The 19,119-nt window shown below is 51.4% G+C and overlaps 1 protein-coding gene across 5 annotated transcripts; it reads right to left on the bottom strand.

Annotated features, from left to right (window-relative positions):
- Positions 1–1,767: 1,767 nt before the first annotated feature.
- Positions 1,768–18,951, bottom strand: Hr96 (Nuclear hormone receptor HR96). Of its 5 annotated transcripts, XM_077688293.1 has the most exons (4): positions 18,455–18,473; positions 17,059–17,187; positions 7,001–7,147; positions 1,768–4,944 (listed from the first exon to the last, which is right to left on the bottom strand). In XM_077688293.1, exons 3-4 carry the CDS (start codon positions 7,040–7,042, stop codon positions 3,877–3,879), a joined length of 1,110 nt encoding a protein of 369 aa, XP_077544419.1. In that variant the 5' UTR covers positions 7,043–7,147; positions 17,059–17,187; positions 18,455–18,473; the 3' UTR covers positions 1,768–3,876. The 5 variants fall into 5 exon arrangements, with proteins under 5 accessions (XP_077544419.1, XP_077544418.1, XP_077544416.1 ...); XM_077688292.1 differs by lacking the exons at positions 7,001–7,147; positions 18,455–18,473 and adding an exon at positions 18,933–18,951; XM_077688290.1 differs by lacking the exon at positions 7,001–7,147.
- Between the last annotated feature and the right edge of the window lie 168 nt (positions 18,952–19,119).

Raw genomic sequence — 19,119 nt, 5'->3', positions numbered from 1 at the left:
GAACACTAGACACACGCAAATATAGAGTCTTCGGTAAAATGGTTATCTCAGCAAACTTTTTTGATGCTGCGGCGAAGTGGCATCCTGTCTTATCAGAGAGAGAGAGAAGAGAAGAGAGCGAGAGAGAGAGAGAGAGAGAGAGAGAGAGAGAGAGAGAGAGAGAGAGAGAGAGAGAGAGAGAGAGAGAGAGAGAGAGAGAGAGAGAGAGAGAGAGAGAGAGAGAGAGAGAGAGAGAGAGAGAGAGATCAAACTTTATTTAAAGTGGCTTATGTCCGGGCTGCCGAAAATAGGGTTCTGATGGGCCTGGAATGCGTCAGGGCTCCACACGTGGGCAATTTGCCGGGCGAGGCGAGGCCAGAGGATCGGGCGAAGATCAGGCGGAGGAGCGGCCCAGCTTTCCCATGAATATGGAATGTGGCAGATGTTCAAAGGTGAGGATGAAGAAAGTTGGCGGATCGCCTGGCGCGAGGACAAGTTCAGTAGGTATGTTTAACATCTGGATAGGCTCCCCACACGAACCAGGCTGACTTCTTTCTTTCATGTGCTGACTTCGATTGTTCGAATTTGACAACACGCAGTCCGTTACAGAAGGGGGGGGCAACATGCTGGCAGCTCACCGAGAGATTAAGCCGACTGAAATTTCCTGCTGCCCTCACTGCAAGACAAACTTTCCCTATTTTTGACACCGTGAATTCACCGTGAACTCACCGGCAGCCTTATGTGATTAGCTTTCAGTTTGGGTCACGTGCTTCCGGCTGACAGAGCGTCATGGACATCTTGTTCATGACGTTTACTCACCACACCTTGTGGCATGCTCTCTCCAGTAGTGGCCCAAATTACAGAAAGGACAAAGCAAGCACATCCATTCACTACGTTGGCCCACCACTGAATACTAGCCTGCTTGCATTTCCAGAATAACCTGCAATTAAACTGCCCCGCAGCCCAGCCGGGCGAACATTAACCTCGGGATGCGGTCAGGCTATTTGGCCATAGCATTATTGGCTGAAAATTGTAATGGTGGCATCGCAAAACACGTAACCCAAGATTCTGCTGTCGAACAAATTGCAGCCAAGACTCAATGGAACAGCGCTATGCAATGCTTCAAAGAGTGGCCCACATTCCTTTGCAGGACTTCAGGCAAACTGGTCCACGGCGGCAGATGCCCGCCCTGCTGCCACTGATCCTGAAAGGGAAGTACAGCTGATGCATTCATTTAAACACTCCTTTGAAAGCCTGCAGTGGAAAAAGCTACAGTAAAGCAGACCCACACTGCTTGGCACTGCCTCTTCTGCCGCAGGCCTTCGGCCACAGGCTGAAAGCGCACAACCAGGCGAGGAGGAACCACTCTTTGCTTCCCACCATGGTGCGACATTGGTAGGGGAGGCACTTTTGTGCAGACATACGGTGCCAAATTACTCAACTCGGCGTGCCGAGAAATAAAGTGGGCAGTATCGGTGCTACATTGCCAGCTTGACCTGGGATCCACAGCTGCATTTGCCATGTTTAAATTTTGCTCTTGCTCACTGAACAATCAAGCCTCCACAACGGGTGGCTCATGTACGCAGCTGTACAACTGATTTTGCTGTTATTTTGTATTGAAATGCTGCGGCATTGTAGACTATTCATAATTGAATGTTGCGAATGGATGGGCATTAATGGTGCCAGGACATGCTTGGCCTTGGGTTGCCAGATGGTCAGCAAACCGCCCAATAGGAGGGATATACTAGCCAAAAAAAAAAGGCTAAGCTAAAAAAAGACAGCCAAAAATAGCCAAAGTACAAAATGCCTTTTTATAGGCTTTTTATTTACCATTCTTCACAACTTATTGCTATTATATCAGCCCCACAACATTTCCTCTTATCATGTAATTGATATCACTTGTGAACTCCACAAATTCATCGTATCCACTTGTTGAAAATGTGCACAACAGCATTCACTGGAGTTGCGCAAGCCATTTTCCCTATTCCATAGGCTCCAACAGTACCACCTCAAGAACCTGCTCAGCAGGCGCATTGCATAACACAACTGGAACACCACATTTCCATGCTATCCGCCCAGTCTGCATTCTGCATGATAGATTGCTCCAGCCAAGCTGTCTAGCTGGTCGGGTAGGTTGGAGAACGTAGAAAAACATAACAAGAAGGTCAGTTTGCCTACTCGTTGGATGTCTTCCAGGGGCCCAATATCTGAATTGGGCGCTCGCTTTGTAGCTGATTCAACACATTCATTCAGGAACTGCCTTAACGCAATTGTTCAGGAACATTCACGGTGCACACGTTCCACTTTGACCCAGGTGAGGCGCATATTTGGGCAAGGCAACCGGTCACATCACCGCTTCATACGCAGCAAAGAGCTGTGCGCACTCATGTGAAGCCACCATCATGATGGAAAGCAATGGGAAAGCTAACAGCAGAGGTCAGGACACAAACGAGGAACGGAGGCATGTCAGCTATTCCATAGCCTCCTTCTATACACATCAACTGCTAGTCACAAATATGCTGTTACCATGGCCAATGGAAAAGCACCCAAACATAGCCGCATAGTTGGCACCACCTAGACCAAAATTACGTCCAAAGTTACGACCAGCGACACGGTTCAAAATTAAAATTTCAATCGCAGCACACGCAACAGGTCTCCTTGGTGGTTACCGATTGCAGGCCCTACCCAGGGTGTCTGTCAGAACACGCAGTAAAACATGTCAGTCCAATGCCTCTTTTGGCCTGTGTCACACAAAAGCTGTAGGCAGACACATCTCTTTCCCTGAATGGGGTGCGGTTACTGAACTTTTGAAATTAAATGTACATCATCGACGGCTGCAATGAACCAGGAGTGGTACAGCTCCATATGGTGGCCGACCGACCACCTTGCCAGGCAACTGCAACAAGAACATGTGCTCAGGCGCGCGCTTGTGGTCCCAAATGGCACCGCTTCAAAAACTGGCCACAGGTGCGTCGGCCATCCAGGAGTCACGGTGAGCGCTCCTGCTTTGGGTTCATTTGCCAAACTGCATGCTCCCCAACAGGTGGGCTGTTATTTCCATAAATGAGACAAGCTTCTCACAGCACTGACAACAGCGGCGCAGGCATTTTTGGCAAACCTGATGAAGTTCCCACCTGACAATGTTGGCCTCGGATGCTGCAATGGGCGAGATCGGAGACAAGCTCATTAAACTAAGTTCCAAGACAAATGCGCTTTTCTGCATCCCCCCGCGATTTCTCTTGTGCGTGACAACATACCTGGAATACATCCTTGTCACAAAGAATGCTGTGTTTATGCATGCCATTTCCTCGCATTCATATCCAACCGCTAAGCTCACTTCTCTCTGGCTACCGTGTAAGCCCATTTGTGTGTCCACACCATGTGCGGAATCTCGAAGAGCAAAAGGTGACCTCAGTGGCTAAGAGAAAGGATGGTCGTTTGAGGCAGGGTAAGCGGCCATGTTCCCCCTCTGGTTACAACTAAGGAATAATGTGCTGAGGCACCTGTACGAAGGTGTCTACTAATGTACTCTGAGGTCTGCAGCGGCCTTCTCTCGGAGCCTCCCCAGGCCAATCCAATCTCTCGTAGGCCATCCACTAAACAAACAAAACCTTTGTCATGGCCCAGTGATGCACAACAGGAACTTTCTTGGTCTGCATTAGGGGTCGCTACCAGGTTATATGTAGCCAACACACACACTTTTTCTTTCTCAGAACAGGTTCATTGCAGGCATTTTGCGGCTACGAAAACTGTTGCTGATCCAAAGAGAAGTAGGGCTTAGCGCAATTTTCGAGCGTCATCTGGGAGGTGAAAATGTTTCACTGGCAGCCCCTTACACCCAGCGGGCACCAGTGACACATCGGCAGCAGCAGCAGCAGCAGGAGTGAGTATTGGGGGCTACTTGAGGTCGAAGATCTCTATGAGCAGGGGCTCCACCTCGCGGGGGTTCAGGTCCACCAGGATGCTGACCTGGTTCTCGTTGAGCGTGCGCATGTCCTCCAGGTTGCGGATGAGCTGCAGGAAGACGGAGCGGCCCTCGCAGCCCGAGTAGCGCGTGTCCAGGTAGCGGCGCAGCAGGTGCAGGTAGGTGTCCTGCTCGAAGGTGACCACATCACGGTGCACCAGGTTGGGCCGCTCGGGCGTGAAGAGGGTGATGGCGCTGAGCAGCAGCATGATGTTCTCGTCGAGCCGCCACTCGGGCCGGAAGGCGTTGATGAAGCGCTTGTGCTCCTCGTACACGTTGCCCCGGGCCTCCTTGAGGATGTCCAGCCGGATGGACATGAGCCGCGGGTCGGGCCCCTTCCAGCAGTCGCGCTCGGCATCGTAGGACATGACCGAGCGCAGCAGCATCAGCTCCGTGCTGCCCCCCTTGAGCAGCGCCAGCTGGTCCTCCTGGCAGAGGCTCTTGAAGGCCGCAATGCGCTTGGACATCTTGATCAGGCGCCGGATGGCGTGGTCCGTCATGTTGATCACGTCCACCAGGCTCGGCTCGGGGTCGCACGCCAGCGGCACCTTGAGCACCTGGTTGGCCGTGGCCAGTTCCTGGATGCGGTGCGCCTCGGCCTCCGTCAGGGCCTCCGAGGGCGGCCCCGACGACGGGTAGAACTGGCTCCGGATGGCCCGCTCGTGCACCACGCCCCCCCCGCAGCACGAGGAGTCCACCGAGCTGCTCGACTCCGAGGAGCACGAGTCGGGCCGCTCCGACGGGCCCCCTCCACCCCCTGCCGCCGCCAGGGCCGCCGGCCGGGCCCGCTTGGCCGCCGGCTCCTCTTCCTCCGCGCAGGGCAGCGCCCGCTTCAGCCGGTTCTCCTCGATCTTGGCCCGCTTCTCGCGCTTCTCCGCCTCACTCAGGATGCACTCCTTCTTCATGCCGATGGCAAAGCACTTGTGCAGCCGGCACCGCTGGCAGAAACGGCGCGTGCGCACGTTCACCTCACAATCGTCCTTGAAGAGGCACCGGAACTCCTGGGCCAGAACACATCGCCCCTGAGATGCCCTGCACTCGACTCACACCGCATCCAGCCCGGCCTCCTATCCCATTCCCGCCCACTACTCAGTCCGGCCCTTTAATGCTCATCACCCGAGCGTTCAAACTGCTTCTTCATACTCTAGGAGCTGGCCAGAAGTTAAGGTGTCTAGTAGGTCTCTGCCCCAGGAGACCATCCACTGGTTACACACCGTCCTTTTTGGCGACATTTGGCATCGTTTCCCAAATGCACTTTTAAGCGAGTAAAATTGCTTCCAACTGACTAGTATCCTGGCCTTCTAATCAAGCCTCCAAACACCCCCCTCCTGAAAAAGGTGCAAATAATCGCATAAGACTTCTTTTCAGATACACTTCCTGAAAGGGAACTCTTGCATTACGAAGGATTATTATGCACATACATTTTTTTTGTGCATGTCCTCCAAGAGCTTTATGCGAGTCTCTTCTGCTCTCTGGTCTCACAGGTTTCCATAAAATCAAGCACTTTCTCCCTATCCACGGTTTACCACACTCCACAGCTCTCGAATGCCTGGGTAAGCGCAGGAACGTGATGCAGCCTGTTTTTTTGATCGATGGAAACCCAGCAGGGTGACCGTCATCCTTTCTGCTGATTAAGTTCGAGACAGTTCGAGAATAATTTTGCAAGCTTCTTTTGCACATCTCGTCCATCTATCTACAGTACATCCGCTTTCCAGCGTGCACTCTGCCCGATGCTAGCGACCCCTAAAACTTTTCCACCGCTCTCTAAAAGGTCCCTTCAATCCACACCTTGCTCCGAGAACATTACTAACATACCTTCCGTTAATTCCCACAACGGTGCCAATTCTATTTGCTCCCAAATGCTTAACGCTTATGCATTCTTTGGCTTCTCATAGAGTCCCGAGTCTTTCTAGGTCACTCCCTCGCTCCCACGGCTCCTGCTCATTCTCAGGCATTGGGCTCAGGCTCCTGTCACCCAGTGCATCCCCACCATCCCCGTTTGACGAGTGTACACCCACTGATTAGCTTTAGGAATGAACTCTGGCACCTTCTCTCTCAGTGACTGCTTCTTTTTCCCATGTTCAGCACCTTGTGATCTGGCCGAACACCTCACCAATACCTGGACTGGCCCAGAAGGTGAAGGCGGTTTCATTCTTTGTTTTGACGCTGGAGCCGTTTCGCACACTCTCCCTACTGTGAAGGAAGGCACTTGTGCTGCTCAACCGTTCAGACTGCCTAGCTCGCGCTTCCCCCTTCTCCTAAAGTCACCGCCCCCTTGCAGAAGCCGTCAACAGCCTCAGCTGTGTAGCTGAAAGTTGCAGCACCGACTTCTGCCTCATTTGTTCCTGTTCGTCTGGGCCACGCTCTTGCTGCCCATCAAGGACAGCCCTGGTGGCACACTACCTCCACTGGACAGCCCTCGCTTGGTCCCGCGACTGCTGGCACCTTGCCACGCAGCCAGACAGGTCCCCTCCTGGGGGGCCCTCCGAGTGGCACACCGACAGGCAGGAAAGTGACACTGCAGCCGATGGCGCCGTCACGGAACCCGGCTCCTCAAGCGAAGATCCCCTTGTGCGTACGCGGCCCAATCGCTCCACCCCATCCGCTCCCACCCCCTGTCGTAGCACAGTGCCTGCGCACAAGGTTGCAGGCTCAGTTCCTGGTCGTGGGCTGCATTTTGGCAAACGTTGGGGAACCAATGTTGGGCGAGCAGCACGTGCAGGCGACAGACACAGGACGGGTGCGCACTCGCAACCAAGATTTTATTGAAAGAAGCGCAAGCACACCTTCTGCACATACAACCTGGTGTAGCGCAAAAATTGAGACATAACATAAAACCAGAGCAAAGGCATGGCCAAAGGCCAAACTTAGCAAAAAGCAGTATCCACATTTCTGCAGGCACACCTCTCCTCTTTGCATTGTAATGAGCGTTTTGTTATCCCCATTTCAAGCACGCTTATTATAGCTTCTCTGCCAACAGTAACCCCGGACACCGAAGACCCCTTTTTATTCTGCAACTCATGGTAAGCTCATGCAGGCACAAAAGACATGTATTACCGAGGATAATGACGACCACGCCTTCGGAATCAATTGCAGCATTTCCGTTTATCGAGCCCCTTGGTTTCTGCATTCCACTTAGGTAGGATGGCAAAACAGGTGGCACATACAGAGGTCAAGGGGTGTGCACTGGGTCGAGTGGGGCACCTGTTTGGGGCAAAATTTTTCTGACTTTAGTCGATAGAAAAATTGGGCACTGTTTGGCCGGACTTGACAAAAATAATATATGGATGCTTTCTTAATTTTCACGGTGCCTTAAAAGGTCACTGCTATGCTCAAAGTTTTCAAAGAGGGCGGTTTGGGGCTTAGTTTTATGTTGAAGCTCCAAAGGAGGAAACCGTGCAGTACATCATCCTCAAACTAAAGCTTAAAGAAGACCACGTTTGCTATAGCTTCAGTCAGCGGTCATCCAAGCCGCTCCTCAATTAGGGATCTGCCTGTTCACACACACACACACACACACACACACAAATAATAATAATAATAAAAAAAAAACGGTGTGGCAATTACACACTCCGATTGGCCTTAAAGGTTTGTGTGCACAAATTTGGGGTCAGTTTTAAAGTCCTGTGAGTAGGCTGGAAGCAGCTGGTTACCCTGAGTATACCATTACGCAACCCTGCGAAAGGCTAATGAAGCATTGAACAGGCAAAAACAAAGAACAGAGCGGCAGCCGCCCCTTAGGTCCCACAGTGTCCCGAATAGATGCCATGATTTGAAGCGCAACAAAAACACACGGACGAAGAACAGAGCAGACGAGACAGGCGCTACCTATTCATCTATTCACCAACTAGCCCCGCAAGAAGTTCTCCTCAGCGTCCCGAATGTGGGCCTGCACCGCCCCCTCCAGCAGGCTGTCTGTGCAGCCCCACAGGCCGGCGGGAGTGCTCTGTGCAGGCGCTGCAACCCCCCCTGGGTGGCCGGGAACCCCTCGCCAAACTCTCTCCGAGAATGCTGCCGCCCGCTACCACACAAGCAAGAATGTGGGCCTGTGTGCACGCCAGCCTTCTCCGACGCGGTACGAAAACGAAAAGGCCTGGCCACGTGTGCTGCTCCGATGCCTTTGCTCGGGTTTTATTTTGTGTTTGCACTGCACCAGGTTGCACGTGTACAAGACAAGTTTGTGCTCCTTTGCAGAGAGTCCTGGTTGCGAGTGCGCGTCCGCCTGGAGCCTTCTTTCCCTGCCCCTCGTCTGTTTGCGCTGCATCACTCCAATGCAAACCACTTTGTAGACTCCAGCATAAAGTCCCCGCACTCAGTCTTTGCATTTTGAGGAGGAATTTGGGAGGTCAGTGCGGCTTAAGAAGTGGGTTGTAGTGGGGAGATTGGGCAACATCTCATTCCGGGTTAAGCATCACCCCCACTGTGCCAGCAAACATGCACCGAGAGTGAAAAGTGCTTGGTGCGGTGCCCTTGCCCCGTTATTAGACTACACGGACACCAATTCACCAGCTGGCCACGTACGGCATCAGGTGTGCCTCCTGCCATTGGCCCCTCACACTTGTGAACAGTTTCACAGCAACGTACCAGTACAAGCCAACTTTAAAGGGGCCACGAAGACAAAATACAAGTTTGTTTTGTTGAAAACACTGCCCGAGAACAGCGATGAAAATTTTATCGCAAACTTCAGACACACAATCATCACGCTCAGCCACCTTCTGGCACAACATGAGAGAGCCCTGTGAGAGAGAGCCCTGTCCATAATACGTCACTGTACGCTAAAATTGAAAGTTTTTCGATATTTCTTGCAGTCTTTTTTCCGGTAAACAATTTAACTGCCATGCCCGAGGTAACTCGGGCAACTACACACGCGCTCTCCCTGCCATGCCCGAGTATGCTCGCATAAAAAAATATTGTGGAAGTGTCGCAACGTTTATTGAAAAGTCAGAAACACAGATATTGCGGGTAAATTTTACACAACAGATGGAACCTGCGTTTCTTCACCCACGCTGCACTGGCTTATATCAGCAGCACGGCTGCATTGACCACGGCGAGTCAGATATGACCAAAGCAGCGAAGGTCTCGCTATCTGCATGTGAGCTGCAAGATGCCGCCCTGGGGGTGTTGAAGAATGTCGGACAAGTTTTCCAAACACCTAGACATCCGAATTAGTGAGCAATTATTTTTGCAATTATTCAGGTGTCAACCTCTTCGTATTCCATGCAATGTTTTTGCTGGATTGGAGAGTTGCAGTTGTCCTCTACTTCATCCCAGTTTTCTGGGCCGTTTTCTAGGCAATGTGTACCCAACTAGGCCAACGTCAAGCTTGAGTTTGTTGGGCAAGGTCGTCCTGAATAAAGTGTTCACATGTCCTGCAGAGCACCACAGAGCATTACGAGCCTAAAATTTCCTCCGAACAAGCCTGGGAAAAAAAAACAGAATGGCAGGGAGTAAGAACCAGCTATGAAAAAAACTCGGCAGTAAAACGGTTAAAACCCATATTTTGAAGCTGGAATGAAGCTGAGTGGGTTACCAAACGTATGTTCTTTCAAACTGAGCAGAGTTGCATTTTGTCTTCATGGCTCTTTTTACATCTCCTTCTTGGATGCTTGGCTGCCTAGCAATCATGAGACTGCAGCCGATGTGTGCCAGATCGTGGTTTCCACACAAGCAGCCTCTCCCCACAAACGGGGTGGGATCAGCACTGGCACTGTCAATGCAGGATTACCCCCACTGCATGGTTTAGGCCCCCAGGCTCAGGTACCTGCGGGCTCAGGGGAAGGCCTCTGGGCAGGCCGCAAGAGCGTTCAGAGCACCCCGGGGACAAGATTTAGGCGGATACCGGACAGCTTCCCATGCACCGGTACCACTACTCGCTCAGCCAGCAGTCTCCCCGGTAGCCCGCCTGCGAGTTCTTCACTGACGTAGCCCAAGAAGAGGCGCCAACACAGGGGCCTTGGCACACACTCATCATCGGCGCACCCAGGATTTGTGGCTTTGACAACAAAAATAGAATATAATAATAAATACACAAAGAATATAACTAATAATATACCAATAAAGATACAAAAGAATAAAAATAAATATATAAAGAATATAAAAGAGTGTCAAGTTTTTCTTATTCTTCACACAGAAAAAAACTCAGCATCAAAGCAGTCGCCATAACAAAGTTCACCTGCGTAAGGAATATAATAATGGACACACTTTTACAAAAAAAAAAAAAAAAAAAGAAGCGACGCGGGAAGCCCTTTTGCCACTGCCCGAAGCCTCGGAGCCGAGTTCTGCAGCAGAAGGGAAAGGAAGGGACGATGGGAGAGGGGGTCGGGTTGACCAGCCTCTGTAGGGGGCCACTGCACACACCTTCCGCTCTGCCGCTGCGACAGGTGTGCCAGCAAAGAAATGAACGCGCAACAACATTTCTAACGCACTTCATGAACGTCACAGAACTTCTTTGAGCAATGAAAAATGCGTGTCATCTAATCATACAATGTTAGTTAATTCAGCTAATGTGTCAGCTACAGCAGTGTACACTCTGCTAGTTCAACTTCACATCGATAGATTGCAGGCAAATATAAAATTACATTAATCAATCAATTACATCGTCACTGCTGAACCAGCGAGCGAAATTACGGGTCATTTGTTGATGCACGTGCCCTATGTGACATCCAATTCTCAGGTACGCACACGCCCGACAGTTTTTGCACCCATCTAGCACTGTGGACCGATTTATTTGAAACACTCCTACTATTCTCGTGAGCCACAACTGTTGGGCGTCCGTGGCCCAGAAGGTGGGTTGCTCGTTTTGATGCTAACAGCCTGGATTCAAGTCCCAGAAATCGTAGCCAATTTTTGAATGGTGAAACATTCTCTTAAGCCAATCCTACACATTGCTCTCACACACACAAAAATATTCCACAATCTACTGGCCCACTTTGAAAAGAATGCCGAGCACGTGCTTCCTCTACCTGGTGGTCCACCTCAGGCTCGGCACAATCGCCACAAGTCGCTCTGGCTTCACAAGTCCGCAACGTGGCGCTTCCCACACCTTCCTCGTGCACCACGACAACGGTGCTGGGAGCTCCAACCCCGTCAGTGGTCGTGCCCGAGTGATCTCTGCTGCTCCTTTATTGCCCACCACGATTCCTTCCTCCTCTGCACTAGCTGCAGGCTTGCTCGATTCTACAATGTGCACAAGCGCTGACGCCATGCAACAAAGCCTGACGTCTTCTTGGCAACACTGCTCTCTCCACATGATCATTCTCGGTTTATTGTCACTCGACTTGACCCACGTGAAAATTTTGCTCACCTATTGCGCAATAATAAAGGTGGTTTGGCATCTCCCTAAGGTTGGTTTGGGTGCAGGCCACAGCCTACCAGTACCAAAGATTGATTAACATTCTGAATAGTGTTGGAAGCGGCTGCGGCACAGAATGTTTGGAAGGGGGGGGGGGCATGGGAAGCTCTGTGAACCCACACCCTGAAGAACTCTGGCTACCACTTGGCCGCCTATAACTGGTCGATCCTGTGGAAACCCAAGAGAGTCGAGCGCAAAAGTCCTTCCCACCAATCTGCTGAACAGCCAGGCTGACCATTTGCGGCTGGGCTCCCAGAGCAGCTTTTGTTCAAGGCCTGAATTGCTTTCGATTGGCCAAAAACGGGTTTCGAGAAAAGCGTGGGTCGTTTTGAAGCGAGAAACACTGCCAGGCTTGTTCTTGTGTGCAAGTGGAGCAGCCTGGTGGAAGGACGCCACGTGCAGCCCAGCACACTAGCAGAGACACCGGCCAGTGCAGATGTGCCGACACCTTTGCACGAGGCAGACTCCATACGGCTGCGGCAGCTCGCATGAGTGCCTCCGAAGCGACGTTGCCTTTCCCGCTCGCACTAACCGACCCTCGAGAACGAGCGGCGGTTGAAGGAGGCGCCGAGACTCCAACGATGGGGCCTTTCGCGCCTCGCTCCCTTTTTGCCGGGTGGGGGGCCAGTGCCGCCGCTATGGGTGCCAGGCTTACTATTACAGGGGCGGCTTTCAAACTGCCAGCTCTGTATAGGGTAACTAGGAAGACAGCCAAACACAACAAGTTGCTTCACTTACTTTTGTTGAAAAAAACTCAAAACGAAGTATGAGCTATGCCTTTCCAGCTAAACGGAGGAAAACCTATAGCCTTCTCAACGGCACACTCAAGGGTTCTGGCTTCCGTCAATCAAGCTCTAGATCATGGGGCTAGAAGTCCTCCATGATCCTCCAAATGCCTTTGTGGCCAACAGTGCAAAATACGACTTCACACGGACGTAGCACTTATGCTTTTCTCCAAATACTCCACCAAACGGGTGAACATCTTGAACCTGATCCTAACCACAAGACAGAAATCAGGCATAGAATTAGCATTATGGGACGGGTTCAGGAAGCACTCTTGAAGCAATGAACAGCAAGCTACTTCGGTCGCTCAAAGGAGTGACACTAGTGGTGCCAACGACTGGGACTGTGGTGTAGCGAGAGAAACAACAGCAAAACAACAAGTTAATTTCGAGAAGGGCAACACTTGAGGATAGTATCATGGATTTAAAAAGTAAAAAGCAGACTTGGCACATGAGAGCCAGTGGACAACCCGCCTTCAGCCGGCAGCGCTTCCTGCAGCCCCCTGCGAGTACATTGCTGTGCCCTCGACAGCCGCAGTAGCAAAGTGCCTGCCTCCCTCCCAAGCACCGTGCCCTCGCCTTACTACCCAGTGTGGTCGCATCGCCCTTGGAAGCGCACCGCACCGGCGTGTATTTGGGGGAAATTGGCCTTTTCCCACGCTGCACACCGCAGCTGCTCGAGGGGAGACCTGTGGCACCAACCAGTGCTGCAGACTGCGATTCGTGGCTGATCGTGGGGTTTAACGCGCCGTGGAGGGCTCCAGATTCACTTCGACCACCTGCAGGGGGATCACTGACGTGCGCCCAAATCTCGACAAACGAGGGGCGTTTCCGCCTTTCGCCCCCCGCTGAAAAGCAGCACCCCACAGCAGCCGGGATCAAACCCGCACTGCCCTTGGGCTAAGCTGCACAACATCACTCTGGCGGGCATTCTGGCCTGTGCACAGGAGCCTCGTCCAGCTAACTAGGGACGGAAAGAAGCTGGGCCAGTTGGCTTGATGATGCCGGACACACTGCACTGGCGCAAGGACAGGAAAACCACGGGACGAACGCTGGACTTCAGCTGAAATTTTCACAAAATGCACTACGTCGTCGCCGCATGCGCCAAAAGGAAGAAAAAGAGAAACGATTAGAGAGCCTAATCATCTACACGTGTGCGAGTTAATCTTTGCTTCAGGAACCACACTTCTTTTGAGGACGATGCCACAGAGGGGTACTGATACACGCATCACCTTCTTGGACAATACAATATGCCTCGTGGATTTATTGTTCGTGTTGGCTGCTTGACCTGCGCAAAACCTGTGTTTTTTTCGTATGCTGGAGTGCATCTGCAACTGCAACAATGGTCGGCCAAGTGCCCCCTCCCATTACAGCCAATACTGCTGAGCGATGCTCTTTAAGTCTTTCGTTCAGTCATCAATAAATAAATAAATAAATCCACAATAATAAATAAATCCACGAGGCATATTGTATTGTCCAAGAAGGTGATGCGTGTATCAGTACCCCTCTGTGGCATCGTCCGCAAAAGAAGTGTGGTTCCTGAAGCACAGATTAACTCGCACTTGTGTAGATGATTAGGATCTCTTCTCGTTTCTCTTTTTCTTCCTTTTGGCGCATGCGGCGACGACGTAGTGCATTTTGTAAAAATTTCAGCTAAGTCCAGCATTCGTCCTGTGGTTTTCTTCCTCGTGTTCCCTCCTTTTGCTAGTGCAATGTATCCAGGACTTATCCAGCTGCCCTTGCTAGGCAGGTTTAGCTTTGGTTTGTGTAGGCCGGGGTTTTCTTCCTGCTGGTGATGTGCCCGTAGCTCGTGCATGCACTGAACTGACAGTTGCCCCATGCCTTCAAGGAAGCCCGGCAGAGAGGCTGTGCCCCGGCCCCATTTTCAGCAGCAGGCCGTCAGCAGCAGCACTCCTTTTTCGGCCCGTCACCCGCTCCGAAATTCCAAAGGGCCGCCTATATAAACGATCCTCACCGTTTGTCCCAATCAGATGCCCCACACACCATTCAGCTGGGCTGAGCATGTCGCAGAAGACTGCTTTCATTTGTGCTGCTTGGCTGATCCCACCATGTTTGCGCAAGGCACGCAAGAAGCCAGCTGTGGCAACATGTGCCAACAACCTTATTTAGCGTCTCGAAGGAAACCGTTCCCCCTCCCCCCTTTTGAGTAGCAGCCCCATGCACTAGCACGGCACTACCCTGACACACCAGTATTCACGCCCCAATTCCAACCCTTGTGAGGCAATTGGTGGAGCTAGGGAAGCAAGTGAAGACCTGTAAACATAATCAAATAACCCAAGATGAGTCAACTGCACAATGTTGACTCATGTAGAAGAGAAGATTAAAAAAAAAGAGGTGCTCCCTTTGTGCAATTTTTCGCATGCACTTTTTGAATAAGACACTAAACCGTGCCTCGGTTGAGCACAACTTGAAACTTGTGGGTTTTGTGAGCGCGTCAACCCAGACGCCTAGGGGACCTGTGCGCTGAAACGTCCACGAGGACGACACCCACGACACGTGGCCGAGACAGCAGCCTGTGCCACTGCTGTGGCCACTGCCCTCCTCCGCCACACGTGCCAGCTCCCCTCAGCAGGCTCGGCATTTCCCCACCCTTGAAAGCCAGCCTCTTGGAACTGGAGGCCACCCACTGTACGCTAGCACCTTGCATTCGCAGACCTCTGCTCCACGGCTGCCACTGTAATCTACGAAGCAGGCTTTTATAAATATTCCCCCATATTGACTTCCTCCACAGGACTTTTAAAAAAGTACAGCTATGAATACATCACATAGGCAGAAAAACGACGAAACCGACTGATTATGAGATTTCACGCGCCGACACTGCACAAGCGTAGTGGAGGGCTCCGGATTAATGTGTACCACCAGGGGATCTCTAACGCGTGCCGAAATCTCTAGCACAGAACAGCAGCCGCCGCGGCCCGGAAGAGAACCTGCGTTCTTGGGCTCAGCAGCGCAACGCTTCAGCCACTGAGCTACCATGGTGGGCAAAAAAAGAAAAAGATGAAATTAATTACAGGTCCATTATCGCAGTTATGACTGCAACTCTTTTAGATCATGCTGTAGGTTAAGCTTACATCACGCTATATGGCTCACTGGGTGCTCAGAAATCATAATGAAACAAACCTTTTAGATCGTGTACGCATATTCGTATCCACTTAAGGCTTCACCATTCCGACCAAATGTGAAGTTTTTGTTCAGGCACTAAATTTCACGATATACAGTGCGTGACACGCAAACAGCGCCTTAGACAGCTTCTTTTATGCCCATGCATTCCCGTTCGCATTTGTGATACTTTTTAAAGCACACACGTGAAGTTGTCCAACTGATATTTGTGGCTGCAATGTGCAGTTTAAACGAAGTAAACCATTACTGAGCTACTTGGCGCCACTTGGTCTTTAGTTTGCACGCAATGGGCGGCTACAGAGTGCATTCCCCCAGGGTCTGGTGCACAAAATACTGCAGTGATGCATATCGGTTTTCAGCATGTTTTAGGCCATTTCAACCTTGAAAATTTCAATTTTTTTGCCCATTTAGTGGTTACCGCCCACATTTTTATTGTTCATACACTAATTTTGTTGGCCAAGCACACTAGAAATCCACTAATTAAGCGCTGCACATCTGCCACTATGTCATCACAGCCGACACCTGCTCGTTCAAAACGTGTGTAAACCAGCTACAAAACGTGGATTCGGGCGGTGCAGTGCCCCCCGCATGCCTGCCAGGGTGCCCGCCCGAAGGAGGCGTGAACCACGGCGGCTGTCGGCTGGAGTGGCTCCCATTCGGTGCACCAGCCGAGCCAGGCTGTGCACACTACGCGGCCAGCGGCAGTGCTCCTCAGCTGAACTAGTCTTGTGGAAGCCCCACTCGTTCCCCGACGAATTTCTCCACCGCTCCCAGGGCTGAGCTAGGACCCGTGAAGCCAGTGTGCCCTCTGGCATCGAGATAACAAACGCCAAGTCGGCTCGCAGCACCCACTTGTGCGGCCGTTCAGAGTGATGCGACGCAGCCCTTCGCTCTCCCTTTCCGGAAGGCGACAGCGGCGCCGCTGAAAAAGGCTACACGAAGGGCCATCCCCTCGGTCCATGGCATACAGTATTCTCAACAAGGCACCCAGCGGCTGCGATTCACCGAGGTCAGTTTGACATGCGCATGCTCTTGTTGTCACAGGTGTACTAGAAGCACACGCAAGTGATGTGAACAAAAAATAGAGACCCGCTCGTTACATCAAGGATTTCAACACTGCTTCACAATATGAGCACATTTTAAAAAGAATTGTAAGTCTGAACAAAATGAGATTGTGCAACTAATTTCGGCAGCCAATCTTAAAACGCCACCTTGACAGCCACTGTAAAGCAGTGAAAAAGCATGCCTCCATCTATGCGGCCGAGCCTGATCGGGAGAAATTGCTGCACCAGACAATTTCGCCGTATTTTGCTGTAACCTGCACCGTTTTTTTTTTGTTTCCCTTAAACGTCTTCTGTTAGCTTAGACTTTGTAGTTGCCGCTTCCATGCGCATTTTTTTGGTTCCCTAGTGCTCCTTGGAGGATCCAGAGGGGGATGTCCTGACGCCCCTCTTAATTTTTGAATGCATACGCCCAAGACGATCGCCCCTCTGGTCATAGAAAAAGTCTAATTGATATTTTTCTATTTCTCGTACTTTTGATTTACCGTAATTTCGGTGAATAAAAACGGTCACTACCCTCCTCCTCATCATCACCACTGATAGAAGCTGACCCTCTCCCTCAGAAAAAACCTGGATCTGCCCCTGCTAGTGCTTACATCAAGCTCATGCCATTACCTCCATGTGCCTCTGTACCTAGCTGGCCTTTCACATACTGCGTCCCAGCTGGCCACCTGAGCCCATTCTCTGACCCCAATTCACTGTGCCCTTTCAAAGCAGCCCGCAGTGCCCATTGAAAAAAGCACCCCATGGAAGGCCCCCACAATGCAAGGCAACGGCTACCTTGTCCTTAATGGCATTTCGTCGGAAAAAGGCCTTGCACGATTCGCACGTCAGGGCCCCAAAGTTGAAGCCAAAGGCCTTGTCGCCACAGACGCCACACAGCTTGAGCTCGGCTCCTCCTGCTGCCATCTGGGGGGAGACACCGGCACCGTTAGCAACAGCCCGTCGTCCACGGGGGGGCCCCCACCACAGCACAGGGAACAGCAGCAGGTGAATACAGAGCAGCCAGCCACTCCAATACAACGACCAAACAACGCTCCTGCGGTCACCACTTTGTTGTCCTGCTGTGCACTTGGAGAGTGTCAGTGAAAAATGCGCCAACACCAGGATGTATTTCAACCGCCCCACTGTAGTTTTGCTACTGCGGACAGAAGTGCAAGCAGGGGCTGGATGCACTCAAGCAAGACACTGTGGACATCCTATACATCGTCCAGTGTCTTGCTTGCATCAGTAAAGTGGGGGGGAAGGGCGGCTATACCCCCCCTTCCCCCCCTGATGCAGGTCTTGGTACTTTAGTGGTTCATCTCATAAAATGCAGGTTCATTTACGAAGTCAAACACCACAAACGGGAAAATGTACGCCACGTTATAAGAAATTAAGGCAGGAACATCGCTTAAACGATGTTGCTAAGGTTAAGGACCGCTAGAAATTATCATTTGGCACGAGTTCCTTCAGCGAAATGTACAAATGTAGCTGTAACTTTGTCCTCCGTTGCAACAGCGGCCCAGTTATTACTACTTTCTGCACGAAACAGAACCGGAGAAAATGAGAAGTGCATTATTGAACTGCGCGTGGAGTTCATGCACCTTCGTGGGAACCTAAACTGATCTGACCAAACCGCACAGCAAAGTGGCATTCGGCGAAAGCAATGCGCGACAACAGCCCCACTAACGCGGGATCATTCTTTCCGCCGGAATCACGAACAACACCTAAAGGGACGCAAACACACACACACACACACACACGCACGCACGCACTCTGAGCAGGGGCTGGTCTTGGCTACGACCATCCCCGCTGATCGAGCACGGCCTCCTCAGGGCGCCAGCTCGAAGAAAAGCAGCCTCAACGTACTCGCCCGGCTTTGCAGTAGCACCCGGTTTCATGCGCCTTGCACAAGCGGCATCGGCCACTTTCTCACACACTGCTTCACTGGCGGACCTTGTGCGCTTGTGCTGTTGATCTTAGCAGACACGTGATGCATGGCGTAGCAGCCCTCCCATCTCGCGATGATGTTACGCGATTGAACGGGCGTCCCCGCCGCGCTGCTGCCGTCGATTGCCGCCAAGCACGCGCCCCGGCGAACTGCAAGCTAAACCATACGCAGCAGCCAGCACGGGCACTACGCGAACAACAAGGACAGCACACGCACGTCGAAAGAGTACGTTATCAACACAACCTTTACTGTTGTTTGTCTTTTTGTTGTCATGCTTTGTTAACTGCGCCCTGGCGGAGGCACTTGCCCTTCGAACATGAAAATGCGCATGTGCACAAGGTAGAAAAAGAGCGCCCGTTATTTGCACGCAGGGTACTTTCTTTGTCGGTGGTTCCTCCGCGAAACGAAAATTAGGAGCAGAATCTTTTTCTCACGCTTTTTTGTGTATTTTTATGCATTGTTTGTCAATGCGCATGTTCTCAAACGGCGGTTTGCTTCTGATATCCGTGCTACACTGAACTAGAATACAAGTATTCTAGCTTGCTGTAGTCCGTGCGTTTCGTGCACATGACACTAAAAAAAAAAAAAAAAAAAAAGGCTTGCTTTTTTTTTTTTTTTTTGGACTGCTTCAGAGCAGCTCCGTATTCTATTTTCCCATTGAATTTTTATTGCGAAATCAGTTTTGCAGCAGATGAAGGGACTTTAGTCACAACCTACGTACTACTTTTAGTATTCCGTGTGTTCCGTACGTTTAACTCCGTCCGTTCCGTCCGGCACGTAGTAATCGGACCCGTCCGTCCGGGGACTCGGGCATTCGTCACGGTAGGGCCGGTAGGGGGATTAGTTCCGCTGGCCTGCCTTCCGGGGGAAAATTTTAGGAGGGAGCATGACGTCAGGCGGCACAGCTT

Source organism: Haemaphysalis longicornis, unplaced genomic scaffold (genome assembly GCF_048455015.1).
Source record: "Haemaphysalis longicornis isolate Haplotype H1 unplaced genomic scaffold, Haemaphysalis longicornis Haplotype H1 scaffold_1, whole genome shotgun sequence".
Classification (NCBI taxonomy): domain Eukaryota; kingdom Metazoa; phylum Arthropoda; class Arachnida; order Ixodida; family Ixodidae; genus Haemaphysalis; species Haemaphysalis longicornis.
This window is presented reverse-complemented; position numbering and strand designations above follow the sequence as displayed.